General features: G+C 47.1%; 1 protein-coding gene and 1 long non-coding RNA gene across 14 annotated transcripts in view; both read left to right on the top strand.

The window, feature by feature from the left end:
• Positions 1-20,510, top strand: part of LOC147737922 (uncharacterized) — a 288,729-nt gene that overhangs the window by 93,761 nt on the left and 174,458 nt on the right. The window lies entirely within an intron of this gene.
• On the top strand, positions 117-2,343 carry LOC147737924 (uncharacterized). Of its 12 annotated transcripts, none has more exons than XM_086948817.1 (3): positions 117-431; positions 600-1,156; positions 1,241-2,343. In XM_086948817.1, the coding sequence occupies exons 1-3, from the start codon at positions 286-288 to the stop codon at positions 2,218-2,220; spliced, it is 1,683 nt and encodes a 560-aa protein (XP_086804943.1). In that variant the 5' UTR covers positions 117-285; the 3' UTR covers positions 2,221-2,343. The 12 variants fall into 12 exon arrangements, with proteins under 12 accessions (XP_086804943.1, XP_086805021.1, XP_086804942.1 ...); XM_086948895.1 differs by having other exon boundaries at positions 117-560; positions 729-1,000; positions 1,337-2,343; XM_086948816.1 differs by having other exon boundaries at positions 117-560; positions 729-1,313; positions 1,398-2,343.

The following is a 20,510-nucleotide window of genomic DNA, read 5'->3' as shown; positions in this document are numbered from 1 at the left end:
TTTCGACAGGTGTTACAGGGCTGCTTCGAGACATATTTTGCTCAATTCAAGTGTTAAGAAGATTACACACAATTTCTTTTAGAGATAAATGCTGAACATTATCTAAACAAGCCTGACTCTAAAATCGGGTTAACTCTTACTGTGGCATGTAAGCAAGAGAAAACTAATCGTAGAGATATTAACTCTAGGAATACACCTTATAAAAACACAGACTGTGAGAACAAATTCATTGTTAAAAACCGCCTCAATCAAGGCAAAATAACCTAAGCTGGGGAAAAAAGTTACATGTGCCAAAAAAGATACAGCCATAAATCTCATCTCACAGAATTTGACAGAATGCACACTGGGGCAAACCACTCTCAGTGCAAAGTATGCCAAAAAAGTTTCAAGCGTAAATCTTATCTCACTGAGCATATGAGAATCCACACTGGGGAAAACCACTCTCCGTGCAAAATATGCCAAAAAAGCTTCAGGCGTAAATCTTATCTCACTGAGCATATGAGAATCCACACTGGGGAAAAACCTTATCAGTGCTCTGAATGTCAGAAAAGTTTTAGTTTCAAAGCGACTCTAGATCAACATGCATTAACCCACTCTGTGGAAAAACCTTACCAGTGCGCTGAATGCCAAAAAAGTTTCTGCCGTAAATCTAAACTTACTAAACATATGAGATTCCACTCTGGCGAAAAACCTTACCAGTATTCTGAATGCCAGAAAAGGTTTTGTAACAAACCAAGCCTTTCTCAACATGCATTAACCCACTCTGTGGAAAAACCTTATCAGTGCGCTGAATGCCAGAAATGTTTCAGGCGTAAATCTCATCTTACTGAACATGTGAGAATCCACACTGGGGAAAAGCCTTATCAGTGCTCTGAATGCCAGAAATGTTTCAGTGAAAAAATCCGTCTCACTCGGCATATAAGAATCCATACTGGGGAAAACCCTTATCAGTGCTCTGAATGCCCAAAACATTTCAACCGTAAATCACTTCTAACTGCACATTTGAGATTCCACACTGGGGAAAAACCTCACCAGTGCTCTGAATGCCCAAAACATTTCAACCGTAAATCACATCTAACTGCACATTTGAGATTCCACACTGGGGAAAAACCTTATCAGTGCTCTCATTGCCAGAAAAGGTTTTGTTACAAACAAAGCCTTTCTCGACATGCAATAACCCACTCTGTGGAACAACCATTTCAGTGCTCTGAATGCCAGAAATGTTTCAGTGACAAAGGAGGACTCACTCTACATACAAGGACCCACACTGGGGAAAAACCTTATCAGTGCCCTGAATGCCAGAAATGTTTCAGGCGTAAATCTCATCTCACTGAACATGTGAGAATCCACACTGGGGAAAAACCTTATCAGTGCCCTGAATGCCAGAAATGTTTCAGTGACAAACGCTTTCTCACTGTGCATATAAAAACCCACACAGGGGAACCACCTTATCAGTGCTCTGAATGTCAGAAATGTTTCATAAACAAAATCAGTCTCACTCAGCATATAAGAATCCATACTCGGGAAAAACCTTATCAGTGCTCTGAATGCCAGAAATGTTTCAGTGAAAAACACTATCTCACTGTGCATATAAAAAACCACACAGGGGAACCACCTTATCAGTGCTCTGAATGTCAGAAATGTTTCATAAACAGATTCGATCTCACTAAGCATATAAGAACCCACACTGGGGAAAAACCTTATCAGTGCTCTGAATGCCACAAATGTTTCAGTCAAAAAGGCCATCTCACTCAGCATATAAGAACCCACACTGGGGAAAAACCTTATCAGTGCTCTGAATGCCACAAATGTTTCAGCCAAAAATCTCCTCTCACTGAACATGTAAGAATCCACACTGGGGAAAAGCCTTATCAGTGCTCCGAATGCCTAAAATGTTTCAGTGGAAAAATCAGTCTCAGTCAGCATATAAGAACCCACACTGGGGAAAAACCTTATCAGTGCTCCGAATGCCAAAAATGTTTCAGTGAAAAAGGCCATCTCACTCAGCATATAAGAACCCACACTGGGGAAAAACCTTATCAGTGCTCTGAATGCCACAAATGTTTCAGCCAAAAATCTCCTCTCACTGAACATGTAAGAATCCACACTGGGGAAAAGCCTTATCAGTGCTCCGAATGCCTAAAATGTTTCAGCCAAAAATCTCCTCTCACTGAACATGTAAGAATCCACACTGGGGAAAAAAAATTATCAGTGCTCTAAACGTCAGAAAAGATTCCGAGGTAGAGATGGTTACAAGCGCCATACGAAAACACACTGTCAAAATAATTCAGTGCTCCAAGTGCCAGAAAAGCATCAATTTAAACGCAATCTCACTCTACATGAGCAGACGCACACAGGGGAAAAACATTACCTATGCTGTGAATGCCAGAAATAGCTATTTGATAGGCAGAGCCTCAATAACCATAAGCGACTCCATACTAATGAAAAACATTATGAGCGCCCTGAATGCCAGAAAAGCTGCAGAGAAAAACGCTATCTCACCATGAGAAGCTCCACACTGGAGAAAATCCTTATGCCTTAAAAGCTTGTATCTGAAAGACAGAGTTATGCTTCATGAGAGATCCCACTCTAGGGAAAAACCTTATGAGTGCTCGAAATGCAATCAAGGTGCTCACTAGAAGAGTGAACATCATGTATGTGTGTTCTGAATGTCAGATAAGGTTTAGTCTCAAATACAATGTCACTTCACAAGAGAGAATTCCCACTGAACTAAAGCCTAATACAGGAGGGGAAAGCCAGAAATGTTTTACTCAGAAAGGAGATCTCACTAAACATGAGAAATACATCCATATGAGGTGAACAGTAAGGTGTATCTTGAGTTGCAGAAAAGCTTCTAACAACCTGACTTTACATGAGAGAGCACATATTGTAGTTGCAATAGGATTCATCAAGAAACTCTCGCGGGATAACTTAGGTTGCCCGCATGCAACCTCCAAAGAAATTTCAGGCCTGGAATTTTTTTAAATTGCAACCGAATCCACAATTTGAGTATCTGAAAGTTACAAAACTCTTAAGGTCTTTACTTGACACAGAGAAGTGTTAGTGCTTGCAAAAATCAACTAATTGCCCAGCAAATCACAATATTAATGTCTTAAATTTTACTCCACCCAAAAGGTTTCTACTCACCCTTGTTTCTTAACATATGACTGATATCTATTTTTTCATGATAAGATTAAGTCTATGCGGAGTTCCTCAATGAAGAACTCCGCAAAGTGACAAAAAAACTCTGGCGGTCTACGCGGAGTTCCGCAAGCATCGGAGTGCGTAAGGGTCATGCCGTTTGTGGTGATTTTGATCTCCTGGTGTTTGTCCCGCCCTATAAAAATAATTGCGAAAGGCACCATGTGCAGCATAAGAGGATGCAGCTGCTTCTACTCAAGCGGCAGCTTTGTGAATGCGAAGGAAGGTTTCTCAATGCGAGTGGTGTGACCGGCCACGACCACTTGCATTGAGAAATCCGACGACCCGCTTTGAGAAATCTCGCCAGGTGGTTGATTTTGCTTGCCTACTAGACCATGGCGAGCGCGAGCAAGGACAAATCTCATCAGGAGGTGGATTTTCTTCGCTCCAGCACATAACGTTGAAGAGTGTGAGCGTTGAAAAAAACCTTGCTACGCTCCACGGAGTTTTTAGGAACTACGTGAGCTCCGTGGAGTATGGAAAACTCCGCCTGCGGAGTTCACCACCCAAAATGAGATAATATACAACAGCAGGAAAACATAACAAACCAGTTACTTGCCTTTGGTAACGCTCTTTCTGGTCGCTACTCCTTTACCTGCAGATTCCTCACCTTGTGAATATTCCCCACACACCAGACTGGGTCCTCCAACTTTAAAGCAGAGTAGGAGACAACATGCAGCTCAGTGTCAACGTCAATCTGCTACAGAAGTGACAAGCGGAGACTCAAAGAGGCACTTCCCAGGCGCACTGTGAACAACTACAGAGGCCTATGAGTTCATTATCTCACAGGTCTGTATCACATATGCAGGCCCTGGGCAGATATTAATTCACCATTTTTACCATGATTAGAATTCAGATGAGGCCTTTTCATTTCTCAAAATTCTGATTGTGTTCTCAGCAGCAAGTGTATATATAAATCGTTGAGTGATGACTGCGCAGTGCTCAAGATGAAAGTGATATGATGATAAAACAGTCCGATCCGCATTTTGTACACAGAAACGGCGCTGTAAATACTTTTGTACAATACAAGTTAAGCAATTGCGATTCTTAGAAGACATAATTTATATGAAATAGTCCCTGTATAGTTAATGTTTCGACCGTTCCAGTTAATTACCATGGTCTCATCAGGACGGTAGATCGCCCCTCTCCAATATGCTCTTCAACTATTTTCAATACAACCCAGTAAGGATTCTTCTGTATCTCGGGGCACTGTACCTGGGAGGAAGTCAAATTCAACTAAGCGGTTCCAGCTCCTGTTCGTCGGACCAAACAACTGCAGCCAGTGAATCCTCGGTTCGCTGTCAAACAAGTTTAAGTGACTCTTCCTGATGAGACCATCATCATTGACTGTCTTGTCTGTGAGAAGCTGCACCAGCCCTCCTGTGATGGTGGGCCGGAAAACCTTGACCGCTGATGGTGATGAAGTAGCAGCTTAATTTCCAGAAAGGCATGTTGGCCATCAGTTGTTGGATGGCCAACAATTGCATTAATAACTCTGCAAAAACAGAGGTTATGATATTCAGCAAATTACTGCCAAATTGGTCTTCTTCATGGTGGCCATCTTCTTTGGTGCCCCTTCCACGGTCAGTCACCAAAGTCAGAAATGTGGGCGTCATATTTGACGACAGACTGTCCTTTGTCCCTCATTTTTTTGTTTTGTTTATTTATTTGTTATTTTCAAACACCCACAACCAATAAGAGGATGGGCAATTGCCTTTACATGGAGGCCGACCATTAGGAAGAAGGAGATAGTGACATTGTTACACAATCAAGGTTATCCAACGATCCCAACTCAACCCCAGACACAGATACACCTCAATACCAGTATTGCCACAGTGTTAAAAGTTCCTATAATTCTCCATGCTACTGTGATTAATGTCTTCTGCATCAAAGCCTCATCCTACTCTTCCTCAGATGCCCTCCCCCTCACCCCCCTGCCGGCGCTACTGTCTTAAGGCTAAGTGGGATCAAATGCTGAGTCATATTGTACGGGTTCCCCAGGTGACCTCATTTTAACATTATTAAGCATCCTGACTACTATGAAGGCCGGGAATCGCCTCACGTTCTGCACCTCAATATCAAGATACCTAGTCTACTGGTCTCCCTCAGCCATTAATGCGCTCGCCTCTGAGTCAGTTTCTAGATCTGTCGCTTTCAGCTCTGTCACAACGGCCTCCCAGGCTCGCGCCGCCTCTAATGCCTTGTCATTATGGGATCTATGGGCTTGCTGTAATCGAACTGAGCTCTCGCTGTTTGCCCACTTAAGGAATGCAGATTTCCACCTTATATAGCTAGGGCCTGCCGCTGCTTTCCAGTGGGATGTAATTTCTCGTTTAGCAAGCACCAATCCCAAGTCTATGAATTTGCTAGTTAACTTTGTTTTGCTAGTATGCGGAAAACAATGTAGCAGGCAAGTCCCCCCATTCGGAGCGATCTGTCGCCCCGTTATATTACAGAGTAAAGCGGTTATCTCTTCCCAATATGTCCAATCTACAACGGGGCAAAGAGCCGTATTAACATGGAAATATTAGTTGATTTTAGCCGGCGTAAGATATGCCCTGTGCAATATAAAACATCGAATCAGCTGGAATCTAGCAATCCTGGTGCCCTTCCATGCTCTTTTAAGTATCTGCGACCAGGCTGCTTCAGGTATCTTTTTAGCTAAATCCACCGCCCACTGCTCACGTAACCTCTGCTGCGGTGCCAATCCCTCTCCCAGCATACGTTTATATCAACAAGTGACCGCCTTATACGTGTCCGCCGCCATCACTACACATTGACACGCCTCGCTCGTTGGCGTTTCCGAAAGGCCAGTGCCTCATGTCGTAGGAAAGTTCTCAGTGCAAAGTGTCAGGTGTTGTGTTTTGAAAACAAAGACTTGTTGTTTTGTACCATCCACCAAAGGCCTTCGTACATAATGAAGCATCGGGTGCACCCTCTTTCTGCGTCCCATGGGCTTTTTGGCTTTTGTTCTACAGAAGAGGCTGCAGACACTTCCATAGCCCTTTATGTAGTGTGGATCATGTAGAAGAGGTTCTAAGTGGGCATGCTTTCTTTTGTATTGGGCATGGCCACATTTTTTAATCTTTTTATTATTAACAGTCCTCATAAGACCATACAATTCAATACCATGTACAATTAGCCCATTGTGGAACAGTTCAGGCATCATCTGGGAATTACACATCCGAGAAACACAAGTGTCTTTCATGAATACAAATTGACTGCTCCTCCAAGGACTGCACTGTATAATTGACACGGACGAAAAGGCAAACAAGCAATCAGGAGGCGCACTGAATGTATACCCCCACCTGACAGGATGGTGACAGCCCCAGCCACCTGCAGGGGAAACGTGTCACCTTACTTAATAGCTGCCAGACGCTTTACTATGTAAGCTGACTGGTGGTTTACAACTGCGCTTACGTTAGGGCACCACATGTTTTTTCCAGCATAATGTGGTGTACTCCCCCTGTGTGAGATGATAGCACCCACCGAAGACTGCACCATTGTGTAGTCTTTGACAGTGCACCTTCCATGTTATTCTGAACTGGGTCTTTAAATACGGTACATTTTCTGTGCCTATTTAATTCAGGTATACAAAGAATGTGGTACTACTTGTATACTAGGGTAGGACAAGGAAGATTGAATTTCTAAGGTGGCGGAAATGTTTTTGTCAAAGTGCCTTATACCCTAAACACCCTCCCGTACCCTGAACATAATGAGATTACGTAGACTACACCTCTGCGTGCCTAATGCTGCCAATTGCATTTCAAGACCAGTGATTAATGTGTCTTTATCAAGTTCAAAGCCATTAGGCGTTCCCAACCTGTCTGATCGAGCTGCATTTGTACATAGGCCTTCCTATATTGGGAGATGTATTCCTGCCTCAGTCTATAATTGCGATGAATACTTTAATACCCAGGCAAGAAGTCATCGTCGAGCTGTTTAAATATCCACCTGTCTTGCCACCTCTTCCCCACTCCATCCTTATCCAGTGACCTAGCCAGTGTGCCCTGGGCCCCAAGGGAAGAAAGGAAATGTGACCTCTGCCCTCTGTTTGGACTGTGGAAAACAGCAATAATCATTGTTCTGTGCGGCCCTCAGGCCTCTGTTTGAACTGTGACAAACAGGAGTTATCAGGGTTCCGTTTAAAACCAGGGACGAAATAATGGTTCATCGTCATCCCTTGCTTATCAGAAGGGTAAAATAGATTCATCTAACATTACAGTGTACCACATACAAATTCTGATTCTGTGTACAAATTAAAACAAGCAAAGGGGAGCTTTTGGCCAACATAGCCATTTCATCGTAGCTAGGTCTTCATTTGCAACAGTAATCCTCAGAGACCCAAGGGTTTCTTGATTGTGGTAGAAATACATTTTTAACTCTTCATTGTACGTTCAAGCACAGACCATAGCATAAAATGTTGTGATCTATGTAGGGAAAATACTCTGTGCACTGGAAAATTGTGTTAAAATAACAGAAAGTTGATAATAGCATTTAATACCTTCTCAAACCTGGTTTTATCTAGAAGAGAAGTCTGTTAATTCTAGCAGATTTTTGATACCACAAGGTATAAGAAATTAGGGGATCTTTATCTGATATCTTTATCAGTAAATTATCTGAAATTATTGAACATAAACTTTTGCAAGTATTATTTCTAAAGATAAAAGAAGTTCTATATTGGTCTTTTCAAAACTAACCCTAGTGCGTATGACTAGAATAACCACCTCTCTCAAATCAATATTTTCCTTGGTTTAGTGAGAAAGCTAAGTGATCCAGGAGAAAGCAGGAACTGCGCTTCAGTATTTTTCTTAGGAAGCTTCAAGTTAGAGAATGAAAACACTTTTTGAAATGCCCCAAAAATTGTGAAAAAGATATTTCAATATGTTTGACAAAAAGTAGAGGTACATATCATGGCAATATTGAATTGGGAAATAACAGGAACAAATATGCACACCACATTACAAAAATATTAGACGCTAAATTTCAGCAATATAGGAAATACTGAGGTTCATGTACTAATAAATATTTGGTAAAAAGTGGTTGCTTGTAGAGTCAGCACACTACTGTGTCTGTGATTGATTTTAAATAAAGGCATTTTTTAATGCACCCCATTTTACTTTCAATGTCACAAATGTCCCCTTGGGTTACTACCTCCTGTTACTGTTTTTCAGCCCACATATGGCTTCAAAGCTTAATACATACCTTAAGGATGTATTACATATTCAGAAGAGAAACTATTAACATTCCCCTTCCAAATTCTGAATTGTTTAAATGGGCTTAGTACATTTCTAAAAGGGGTGTAGCATTTGCAAACTCTGTGAATTACCGAACCAGTGGATTTTTTTTAACAATAAAACCCTTGGTACATGAGGCCATTTTTCACGATTCCCTCCAAATTAAGTTTACTAATAATGTTAGTTGAATGATAACCGGTGCATGTACCTATTTAGGGTTAGTGTTGCTTCAGATCAAATAAAAACCATCACACATAACTCTTACACAATACTTAAAGACAGAATTTCTGACATCCAGCTTTAATGTTTTGTTAAATATATTTGCAAATGTTGTCACTTAAACAGGAAAGCAGCTAGATCGGTCTCTGGACATGAAATAGGATGTAATCATAATCTGCGGACTTTATTGCTTAAGGAAAATAATTAGTATTTGTTTTTCAATATGTAGGAAGCATTACATTAATGACATCACTCTATCCCACCTTTTTTCCTTTTCTGTTCTTTATTAATGTTTTTATTGTTTAACTTTAAAGATTGCCCGAAATTAAGAATTGTGCTCTACATAACTTGCTGTGTAACAGTATGTTGATTTTTATGTACAACTTTTGTCTCTTATGTGTATAGCAACTGATGTTTTGTTTTGGTTTAATAATCAGCTTATGTTTATTGGGTCTTATTATTCAATAAAATGTTTCAAACACAACAAATGGTAGTTGATATGTATTTACAACTGCAGCATTTTTATTGTATGGGCACTTTCAAAGGGGCCAAAAATATGGTCTGCGGGTTGACGGAGGACCACATTGGCATCAGCAGGGAGAGGTTTGGGCAGGTGATTGGGGGGTACATGTAAGGTTGGAAGTAGGGGGAACAAAGCATGTACATTGTGTGGACTGTGACTCCTGGAGTTATTGTGTGGGATACCATGCTACCCTGTAAATGAATCCCGTAGTGTTTATTATCAACAAACTTTATTCGGTTTTATAAAAGAAAAACATCTTCCAAGTTACAGATTGACAAATATAATATGTCCAAGTTAATCAGAACACAAGATAAAAATTCATGAATTACAGTACAGAAGTTAATCGCAGCTTGACCGGAGTCTAACAGCGACCCGTAAACAGTTAAGCGTATGCAAAACAGTGTAATTAGAGAGGAGTTGTAAAAAGATAAAAGCTGGTCTCTCCCACCTAAAACCCACTTTTTTGAGAATGGGAATAATAAATCACTTTCTAGGGACAGCATAGAATTTAGTAAACATTATAAAGTGCATCATGTCAATCTGGCTTCAGAGCTCAATATTCAACAGAAACGGCGGTCCTCTATTCCACTGAGCTATTGAGGCAAATAGCCGATAAAGGCCAGACAGCAGCGTTGGTGTTACTCGACCTCAGTGCGGCATTTGACACCGTGTCGCACTCCACACTGCTGTCACGGCCATCAGAGATTGGAGTAGAGGGAGATGCCTATGAATGGCTAAAGTCGTTTTTGGAAAATAGAAGCTTCCAAATCCATTGTCCCCCATTCAAGTCATCATCCTGACAGCTGAAGCATGGGGTTCCACAGGGCTCAAGTCTGAGCCCTACCTTATTCAATCTTTACATGGAACCCCTTGCCCGGATAGTAGAGTCATTTGGTGTCAAAATCATCACTTATGCTGATGATACGCAGCTGATGATTACACTCAGTCAGGAACAAGACGAGACAGCTATTAACTTTTCCTCCTGTCTCTCAGCTGTAGCTAGCTGGATGAACAATAACTGTTTGCGTCTAAATGGGGACAAAACCAAGGTGTTACTGATTGGTGGATCTCCCTCGGCATGGTCATCTGATTGGTGGCCGGTGGAACTCGGTCAGACCCCTGTCCCCACTGAATCAGCAAATAATCTGGGAATTGTGCTAGATACAGAACTTTCCTTTGAAAAGCATATTGAAAAGGTAACTGGCAAATGTTACGCAGTTCTTAAAACCTTGCGTAAGGTTCTTGACCTTGTACCTATCAGTTCCAGGAAATCCCTTATCCATGCCCTAGTCACCCCCCATATGGACTATGGTAATGCTCTCTTGATCGGTCTCAGCCAGAAAGGTCTCAAACAACTTCAAAGAGTCCAAAACATGGCTGCCCGTTTAGTCAGGGAAACACGCTTTGTTAAAACTGCACTGGCTACCTATTAAGGAGCACATTCTTTTCAAAGCCATGTGCATTGCTCATCGAATTGCCCAAGGGAAAGGACCAACATATCTAAAAAAGCTTCTTATCATTCACCGTCCTAAACGTAATTTAAGGTCTTCAGGCAGCATGATGTTTTCAGTCCCTCGCATTTTTAGAGCCCGAATGGGTGGCCGATCATTTTGCTATCTAGCGGCCAACCACTGGAACAAACTTCCCTTAGAACTACGGATGGAACCCTCTGAGAGGAGATTTTGTATGAAACATCAAAACCCACCTTTTGTTCTCTAGTAGTTAGGGGTCGGTGCCCAGCTGTAGAAATTAACTGCTCATGGCAGGCTTGTTGGGTATAATGGAAGCCATCTATAGCGCGGGGACACACTGTTCGAGTGTAGCCATGCGCTCAACAAATGGTTTTATTATTATTAGGAGACTCATCGTCACAGCCACAGGGCATGAGGCACAGGACTCTGTGGGAGCCACGAGGGTGTGCCAAGATGTAATGGAAGAGGTTGAGCCGAAACCGGGTCAATAGAAAACGATCATGGATGCTTTTAAGCCCTAGAAGATAAGGTTCGGTGGTTGGTACAGTTTTTAACACAATGTACTTAACGCACACGAGGCTTACACAGCTCATTTTCCTCTCTATCACAGCGGCTCATTCTTACAAAACACTCTTTGACAAGAGAAAGGTCCCTCTTACATATGCGCTTAGGGTTAATGAATAGTTCCTACCTACCCTGGAGAGGCCTACTCTTACACCCCAAATCCAGGGGACGGAAAGCCAGTAAATCTGAGAGGAAAGGCATCCCAAATTCTATGTCAGGACCGGAGGCTCTGAATATGCTACTCTTTCTTCGCTTTATTAACAACAATTATTTCACAGCAGCTTCAGAAAAAGTCCTCAACAATTTCATCCCAATAGAGGAAAAAAACAATCCAAAGAAGAATCCAGCAGACTACAATATCCATGAGTCCATAAGGTAGGATCAGCCACAAGTCCTTCCACAGTGTCTATGCACCCAAGAAGACCCCTCAGCAACGTTGTCCTTCCTCTTTCTTCACTGCTCCGCAGCACCAGATAAGTAACTTTTAGTGCTTCTCTCTGTTGTCTTAAATAGTATTGTGTTTGTGGTTTATTGTACACATCGGACGGTTCGGGCCCGCTTTAAGGCTCAGGCGGGTTCCCTTATACGTCCGTGGGGAGTTCTGTTGACGTTTTGTTTTCTTTCAGAGTCCCTGGGCCGCAGGAGTGTTCTCCACTCCTTTCGCGGCCAGCCCAGAGTGTGGCGGCGATATCAGGCCGCTAGGCGGAACTCCCGCATCTCGTTGGTCTGCGCGTCGCGTGTCCTCAAATGAGGAGACGTGCCGCAAACCCAATGGTCCGGTGAGCCTTGTCGCAGTGGTGCCGCCAACCTAAACGCCCCTTGGGGGTCCGGATTCCTTGACAAAGCCATTTGAGCAATTATATACGCCCCGGCGGGGGTCCGTATTGCGGCGCTGCCATGTTAATCGCCTGCTGTCAAGATTTACGGCACTTGGTTGTCAGATCCTTTCTCGCGCATTGGTGGCGGCTTGGTCATGTCAGTTTCACTGAGGACCTGCGCGCTGGAGGTAGGTGCCGCCTTAGATTCGGGTTTTTACTCCCGTGCTATAAAGCTTTGCAGTCTTGTTGGCTGCCTATATTTTCAAAGAAAGAAGGCAAATGATCCATGGTGATCTCACTATTGTAACCCTGTTTTTCAAACATTTGACATACGCCGGAACCACAGCAAAACTCCAGAAAAGACTCCAGCGCATTCAGAACGCCTCAGCACGCCTCATCCTTGACATTCCCCGACACAGCCACATCTCCGCACACCTGAGAGACCTGCACTGGCTCCCCGTCAGCAAGAGAATCATGTTCCGACTCCTCACCCACGCACACAAAGCTCTCCACAACCAAGGCCCAAGATACCTCAACAACCGCCTGACCTTCTACACTCCCACCCGCCAGCTTCGATCGACCAGCCACGCCCTCGCCGCCGTCCCCCGCATCCGAAGTGCCACAACAGGAGGAAGATCCTTCTCCTACCTGGCTGCCAAGACGTGGAACTCCCTCCCCATCCACCTCCGCCAGACCCAAGACCACCTCGCCTTCAGAAAGCAACTCAAGACCTGGCTGTTCGAGCAGTAGCGGACCCCCCTCCCCAATCAATCAATCAATCAAAGACATTTATAGAGCGCACTACTTACCCGTAGGGTCTCAAGGCGCTGGGGGGGGGGGGGTGCCGTTACTGCTCGAACTGTCAGGTCTTCAGCCTCTTCCTGAAGGAGAGGTGGTCTCCTTCAGAGGGGGTCAGGCGCAGGTCGGTCGGGAGGGAGTTTCAGGTCTTGGCGGCCAGGTAGGAGAAGGACCTTCCTCCTGTTGTCGCTCTTCGGATGCGGGGGACGGGGGCGAGGGCGTGGTTGGCTGATCGGAGGTGGCGTTTGGGAGCATAGAAGTTGATTCGGTTGTTGAGGTAGCTCGGGCCTTGGTCGTGCAGGGCTTTGTGTGCGTGGGTGAGGAGGCGGAAGGTGATTCTTTTGTTGACGGGGAGCCAATGCAGGTCTCTCAGATGTCCGGAGATGTGGCTGGTTCGTGGGATGTCGAGGACGAGTCTGGCTGAGGCGTTCTGGATCCGCTGGAGTCTCTTCTGGAGCTTGGCCTGGGTGACGGTCTTCCTGGTCTCGGTTGGGATCCACCGGAAGATCTTTCGTAGCATGCGTAGGATGTTGAAGCATGCCGAGGAGACGTTGTTGACTTGTCTGGTCATGGAGAGGGAGGAGTCCAGGATGAAGCCCAGGTTGCGTGCGTGGTCTGTCGGTTTGGGTGCGGTGCCCAGGGCTGGAGGCCACCAGGAGTCGTCCCAGGCGGAGAAGGAAGAGCCCAAGATGAGGACCTCCGTCTTGTCTGAGTTCAATTTCAGGCGGCTGGTCGCCATCCACTCGGCTACCTCTTTCATCCCTTCGTGCAGGTTGGCTCTGGCGGCGGCGGGGTCGTTGGTCAGGGAGAGGATCAGCTGGGTGTCGTCGGCATAAGAGATTATGTTCAGGTTGTGTTGGCGTGCGATGGCCGCGAGGGGGCTCATGTAGACGTTGAAGAGGGTGGGGCTCAGCGAGAATCCTTGAGGGACGCCGCAGATGACTTCGGTGGCCTCTGACTTGTACGGTGGTAGGCGGACTCTCTGTGTTCTTCCGTCGAGGAAGGAGATGATCCATTCCAGAGCCTTCTCCTGGATTCCGACGTTGCTGAGGCGCTGAACTAGGGTGCGGTGGCAGACAGTGTCGAATGCCGCGGAGAGGTCCAGGAGGATGAGGGCCGCTGTTTCTCCGTTGTCCATCAGGCCTCGGATGTCATCGGTGGCGGCGATGAGGGCGGTCTCGGTGATGTGGTTGGCTCGGAAGCCAGACTGTGAGGGGTCGAGGGATCCATTCGTCTCAAGGAAGTCGGCCAGCTGCTTGTTGACGGTCTTCTCGATGACTTTGGCTGGAAACGGGAGGAGCGAGATGGGGCGGTAATTCTTGAGTTCGGTGGGGTCCGCTGTGGGTTTCTTGAGTAGAGCGCTGAGTTCGGCGTGCTTCCAGCTCTCCGGGAAGGTGGCGGTGTCGAAGGATGTGCCGATGATGTCTCGCAGGTGGGGTGCGATGACAGCGTCGGCCTTGTTGAAGACGTGGTGGGGGCAAGGGTCGGTCGGAGATCCGGAGTGGATGGAGTTCATCGTGCGGACGGTGTCTTCGGTGCTGATCGGAGTCCAGGCGCGGAGGGTGGTGGTGGTGGGTGGTGGTTCGGTCGTGGTGTGCGTTGGTTGGTTGTTGAAGCTGTTGTGGATGTCTGCGATCTTGTTGTGGAAGTAAGAGGCGAGGGAGTCGCAGAGGTCTTGCGATGGGGTGATGTCGTTGTTTCCTGCGCTGGGGTTGGATAGCTCTTTCACGATGTTGAAGAGTTCCTTGCAGTTGTGTGCGTTGTTGTCCAGCCGGTCCTTGAATGCAGTTTTCTTGGAGGCGCGGATCAGCTGGTGGTGCTTCCGGGTGGCAAGCTTGAAGGTGGTCATGTTGTCCGGTGTTGGTTCCCTTCTCCAGACTTTCTCGAGGGCTCGGCAGTTCTTCTTGGAGCTCTTGAGTTCGTCGGTGAACCATGGGGCTTTCTTGCTGCCGGGTGTGCTGGGCGGGGTCCTCAGCGGGGCGAGCTCGTCCGCGCAGTTGCTGATCCACTTCGTGAGGTTGTCGGCGGCCTGGCTGGGGTTCGCTGAGCTGGCAGGAGGGTGCTGGCTCAGGGAGGTGGCGAGCTGGTCGGCTGTGATCTTGTTCCGGCTTCTGTGGGCAGCCTGTTGCTGGTGGTGGTGGGTCGTCGTTCTTTTGAAGGTGAAGTGGACGCAGCTGTGGTCCGTCCATTGAAGCTCTGTGGCGTGGCTGAAGGCGATGTCTTTGCAGGATGAGAAGACTGCGTCGAGTGTGTGTCCGGCGAGGTGGGTGGGGGTGGACACCAGCTGCTTGAGTCCAAGATTGGCGAGGTTGTCGAGCAGGGTGCTGGTGTTGCGGTCGTTGTTGTTCTCCAGGTGGAAGTTGAGGTCTCCCAGGAGGATGTAGTCAGCGAAGGGGAGGGCGTGCGGGCTGACGAGGTCAGCGATGTCCTCGCTGAATTGGGTGCGTGGTCCTGGAGGTCGGTAGATCAGAGTGCCTCTGAGGGTGGTCTTCGGGTCGGTGTGGATCTGGAAGTGCAGGTGTTCGGCCGTGGTAAGGGTGTTGTCGGTGCTGGTCGTGATACGGATGGTGTTCCTGTGGATGATGGCAATGCCTCCTCCCATCTGGTTGGCTGTGCGGTCCCTCTGGGTGATCTTGTAGCCCTCTGGGATGGCGATGGCGAAGTCGGGCGCTGAAGAGGCGTTCATCCAGGTCTTCGTGAGGAAGGCAACGTCAGGGGCTGTGGTGTCGAGGAGGTTCCAGAGTTCGATGGCGTGTCTGTGGACGGAGCGGGTGTTGAGCAGGATGCACTTGAGGTGGGTGCTGCACCTTGAGACCCTCTGGGTGAGTAGCGCGCTATGCAAATGCTTTGATTGATTGATTGATTGATTGTAGGAGGGCTCTAGTTACTACCATTTCCTGCAGTTTGTGGGGGTTTAGTGTTGGTTGTGTTTCCTTGAACCATCTCAGGGGCCAGGTGTGTTGGACCTAGGTTTCTTATACTGTCCTTGGGTGCAGGTGACCTTGTTGCATAATGAACACTAAGGAGTTTTATGAAGAGGAACAGGTGCAATACTTACCCTTAGACGATCAATTCTTTGAGGCAGTGGACAAGTCCATTTTCAAGTGTGTGAATGATGTGGTTGGTCCGATGGAGGAGCGTCTATCTAACAGCATTATAGTGGAATGTGCCAAGTTGGCTTACTCCCAGTTGGGTCCCCGGGGTCCGACACCTACTTTACCCCAGGGGGAGGGCCCCTCGTTGCCTAAGAAGGGCCGCATGGAGGAGAGTTTGATAAGGACGCTTTTGACCACCTGTAGGAAGGTGGATATCTGACTATGGTTACCCCCAAACTTTTTGCCTGGTGTTTAGCTGGTTTTTGACTTAGTTGGCCTGGGATCCTGCTATTCAGGGCCCCAGGCTGATTGCTCTCTCCTTAAAATGGACTCCATGTACCTTAGGTGCATAACACAATTGGAATTGGTTCACCTTATAGGCCCCTGTAACAGTGTACCATAGGTACCCAGGGCATAGGTGTAGCCAAGGCCTGCCAGGGGCTGCAGCATGTATTGTGCCACCCCTGGCCTGGCCTCCATATTTGACACAACTGGCTGATCACTCAGCTGGGGTAAGTTGGTGTAATCACCTCTTACTTAGGTACAGTATGCCTGTGCCTAACCCTAAACTGGACACATATGTTCCTATCAGCCACTCCTATGGAAGGCCTCATCAATCCTGGAGGCAGAGTGCTTGGAAATATGTGAGATGGTGCTCTGGCATGAGCTGAGCCTGTCTGCAGCTGTCGGGAACAACTCCCTAAGCTGTTCCGGGATATTGCCATACCATATACTCTTAAGTGCATTATAATCCTCGCGGTTAAATGCTATCTTTGGTTTGGCTTTATCAAAACATGTCGAGTAAGGTGTCATACGAATTGGAATACTATCCCCTCGCCAATTCTGGCGACGGGGATAGCATTCCACCCTCCTAGAGGGACACGACATGTGTGTAGCCTTAACCCCGGTTAAAGTTAAACAGAGCCTCAGCTTCACAAAATGGACGCTGCCACCACAGACACAAGTCTGGCCTCCTGCTGCTGACCGAAACTCGGCAGATGGTGGCCTGGACAAAGGGTTTCCTGCCTTGGGAGGTGCGAGCACCACCCCAGACAGGATTTTGTGTATTGGGTAGGACAGGGCTGAATAGAATCAGACATGCCCGGGGCACACAAGGTGTCCCCGTGCATAGGCCAGCCCAAACCGGTTCTGGGGCCTTCCAGCCCCAGTCCTGGCGCGGAGCTGGACAAAGGAAAGGGGGTGTAACCGCCCCCCTTCCTGGTTCCTCCCAGAGGAGGGACCTAGTAGGTGATCCACCCCCTAGATTGGAATAAGAGGGGGAGCAGTGCCATTGCACAGCAGATCATCCCGAAATCAACTTAAACTAAGAAGAAGACTGGACTTCGACATTCTGCTGCACAGAAGACTGAAGAAGAATCTCCCTTGTGGCCAAGGAGTGACCACCCTGTGAACACAGGTACCAACCAGCAACTCGACGTCTGCTTTGCCGCCGCCTCCCGCCGGAGCCCGAGCCCAGAGCCCGACAAGAACCAGATTCCCAGACCTCTCAGAGCCCGATCCACAGTCCCTGCAAAGAAGGGACCCGTGGAGGCATCGAGTGACGTGGGACCGGACCTCTTGGAAGACACTCGTAAAGCTGACTGCGCAGCTTCTGAGGCATCCTCGACGTTGTGCTTTGGGGACTGAGAACCCCCACCACCGAGCAGCCCTTGCACCGAAGATCAGCCCCCCAGCATCTCCACGATCTGCGTGGGGCCCTTTTGCACTGTGCCACTCGACGCGCCATCCCGGCCACTAGCCACGCGGCCAGCGGCCATCTTGGCGACGAACCCGAAGATTTAAACAGCAGGTCTGGTTGCTCCAGACCTACCCAAGCTCCTGTAAAAAGGAGCACCCGCTCTGACCTTGCTGGTCCGAGTGAACAGCATCTTTCGACTTCTGCGTGGCTTGCATTTGCCAAGGCCTGTTTGCTCCGATCAGGTCGCCGACACCGCCAACAGCGAGAAGCCTACGTGGGACAGCTCGTGACCGACTCCTGGACGTCCTCGACCCCGGGTATCCACGTGGCTGCGGAAAGAAGCTACCCGACAACGCCTGTTTGCACCCGACATCACCTGGTTCCACTCTGGTTCCACGGCAGTCACTGGCTAGTGACTTTGAACACTGTCCCCTCTGCTTTCAGGTCTTCACATCTACAGATCCACCCTTGGATCCACCGGAACTCTTCTCATCGAGCCGCCTGCAGCATCTCCTGCTCCAAGCACCATCGACCAGCGTGACGAAACCCGACACATCTTCGACCCTGTGCACCCGCTTCCTGTGGGTGAGGTAACTCAGCTCCGCCGGTGCTCCTGCACTGGTACACATCCCAAGGGCCTGTGTTTTAAGTTTCAGCTCCGTAGGTCACTCGGAAGGTTCCTAACTTTCTAACTTTGTGCTTTTTACGCACCATAGACTTTGTATTGTAAAGTGCGTGCACTTTGAACACTGCACCCGAGTCCCGTGGGCCTTTCCCGACTTAGTTAACTCCAGTCTCGAATAGCTCCAGCGATTCCCAAGGCCCTAGGCCTCTTCACTTCCCTCCTGGTATCTCTTATACCACTTATTTAGTATATGGTTTAGGTGGCCCCTAGGGCTCATCCATATTGTGCAACTTTTGTGTATTTTAAACTGTCTTGTGATTTAACGCTTGTGCTTCTGTGCTCATAAAGAGTCCAGGGGATTTTAATAGTTAATAAATCAATATATATTTTCAATATATATCTGTGTGGTGTCCCTTTCATTTGGTATTCAAGGGGGTTGTGTATGGTATAACAGCTGGCTTCACATGCCTTTCAGAGTTTAGCCTAAGACTGCTTTGTCCACGTTACCACTAGGATAACTGGTCTACAAGGTTGAATTACAACCATCATCATAAGGGTTGCTTGGCATGGTACAAAGTGATCACTAGAACTAGTGAGCATTATATACCAGGCCAACTTCTCACATTGGTGAGCAGCGGATTGGGATCTGAGCTTGCTGTTGTTTTACCATTACAATCTTTGAGATTATCATTTGAAAGATCATACAGGTACCTGCTAGGTACATATAAAACAAGACTAGTATACTTAAGTTCTACTGAACTTAGTTGTTGTAGAGCAAAGGGAGTAGCACACCCTAGCTACAACTACTAGATAGGTTTAGTAGGTAAACACCAGTGTAGGTAGATTGCAACACATCCACCCACACTAGAGCAATGTCTGGAACAGAGGGGTCCAGTGGACTTACTCCTGTTGAGAGTGACCCTCCAAGGGCACCATCCCAGTTTGCTATTTTTCCCTTTAAGGAATTAAGACAGCTTTGTGTCTTAAGGGGTCTGAAGACAGGGCCTTCCCCTACTACAGACCACCTAAGAGAGCTCTTGGATCAGTCTGAGGCTCTAAAGACCTCTAAAGCAAACCCCACAGGGGATGCTGAAGGAGGCCATCCTTCAGAGGATGACACTGTAGACCCCCCTGCCCCTATCATCCTGGTAGATGAGGAAGCCTCCACCACTGGAGCTCCTCAGATAGATGTAGAGGAAGAAGAAGAGGAGGAGGAGGTGGAAAGCAGTGAGTCAGATGATGACAGAGATAGTCAGGTGCTGGTCAGTAGACTGAACCAGGCTAACTTAAGTCAACTTGGGAATGAATCAGGTAACAACCCATTCAGACCCCCAGGTGGACTTAACCAGGGCCATAGGAGGAGGAGGCATCACTCAGGTGAATCCAATACCTCCCATGTCTCTAGAGGCTCTCATGGTCACTCCAGAAAGGAGATGACTAGCCCTCAGAGAAGGGAACATGAGGCCAAGATGAGAGAGGCTGAGCTTAGGATCCAGAGGCAAGAGTTAGAGGTTGCCCTGGCCAAGGAGAAACTTGCTAGAGCAAGACAGCCTAGAGAGAGTGGATTAGGATCCACTGGTGGCAGCAATATCCAGAAGGATAAAGACAGGTCCTTTGATACAAGAAACCTGAGTAAGATTGTGCCCCCCTACAAAGCTGGGGATGATATCCACAAATGGATGACTGCACTTGAGAGAGCCTGCATGGTACAGCAGATTCCTCAGGAGCAGTGGGCAGCAATCTTGTGGCTCTCCTTTGAAGGTAGAGGCAGAGACAGACTCCTCACAGTTAGTGATGAGGATTCTAGAAACTACATGGTCCTGAAGAGTGCTCTGATTGATGGGTTAGGCTTAACCACTGAACAGTACAGGTTAATGTTCAGAGATACCCAGAAGACACAGACTCAGGACTGGTCTGAATTTGTTGAGTGTGCCACTAAGGCTCTGGAGGGCTGGTTGCTGGGAAGTAAGGTTACTGACTATACAGGATTGTATAATTTAATTATGAGAGAGCAAATCTTAAGTAATTGTCAAAATCAGCTTCTACATCAGCACCTGGTTGACTCTGATCTGACCTCCCCACAAGAATTGGGTAGGAGGGCAGACAAATGGGTCAGAACCAGGATCAGGCCTAAGAACCAGGGTGGTGACCAAAAGAAAGAGACTACCCCAGGGCCCCAAAACTCCAAGAATGGGGGTGGGTCCCAAGACACTTCTACATCCCAGAAAAAGCCTTATTGTCATACCTGTAAACAGGTGG

Source organism: Lissotriton vulgaris, chromosome 1_1 (genome assembly GCF_964263255.1).
Source record: "Lissotriton vulgaris chromosome 1_1, aLisVul1.2, whole genome shotgun sequence".
NCBI classification, from domain to species: Eukaryota; Metazoa; Chordata; class Amphibia; order Caudata; family Salamandridae; genus Lissotriton; species Lissotriton vulgaris.
This window is presented reverse-complemented; position numbering and strand designations above follow the sequence as displayed.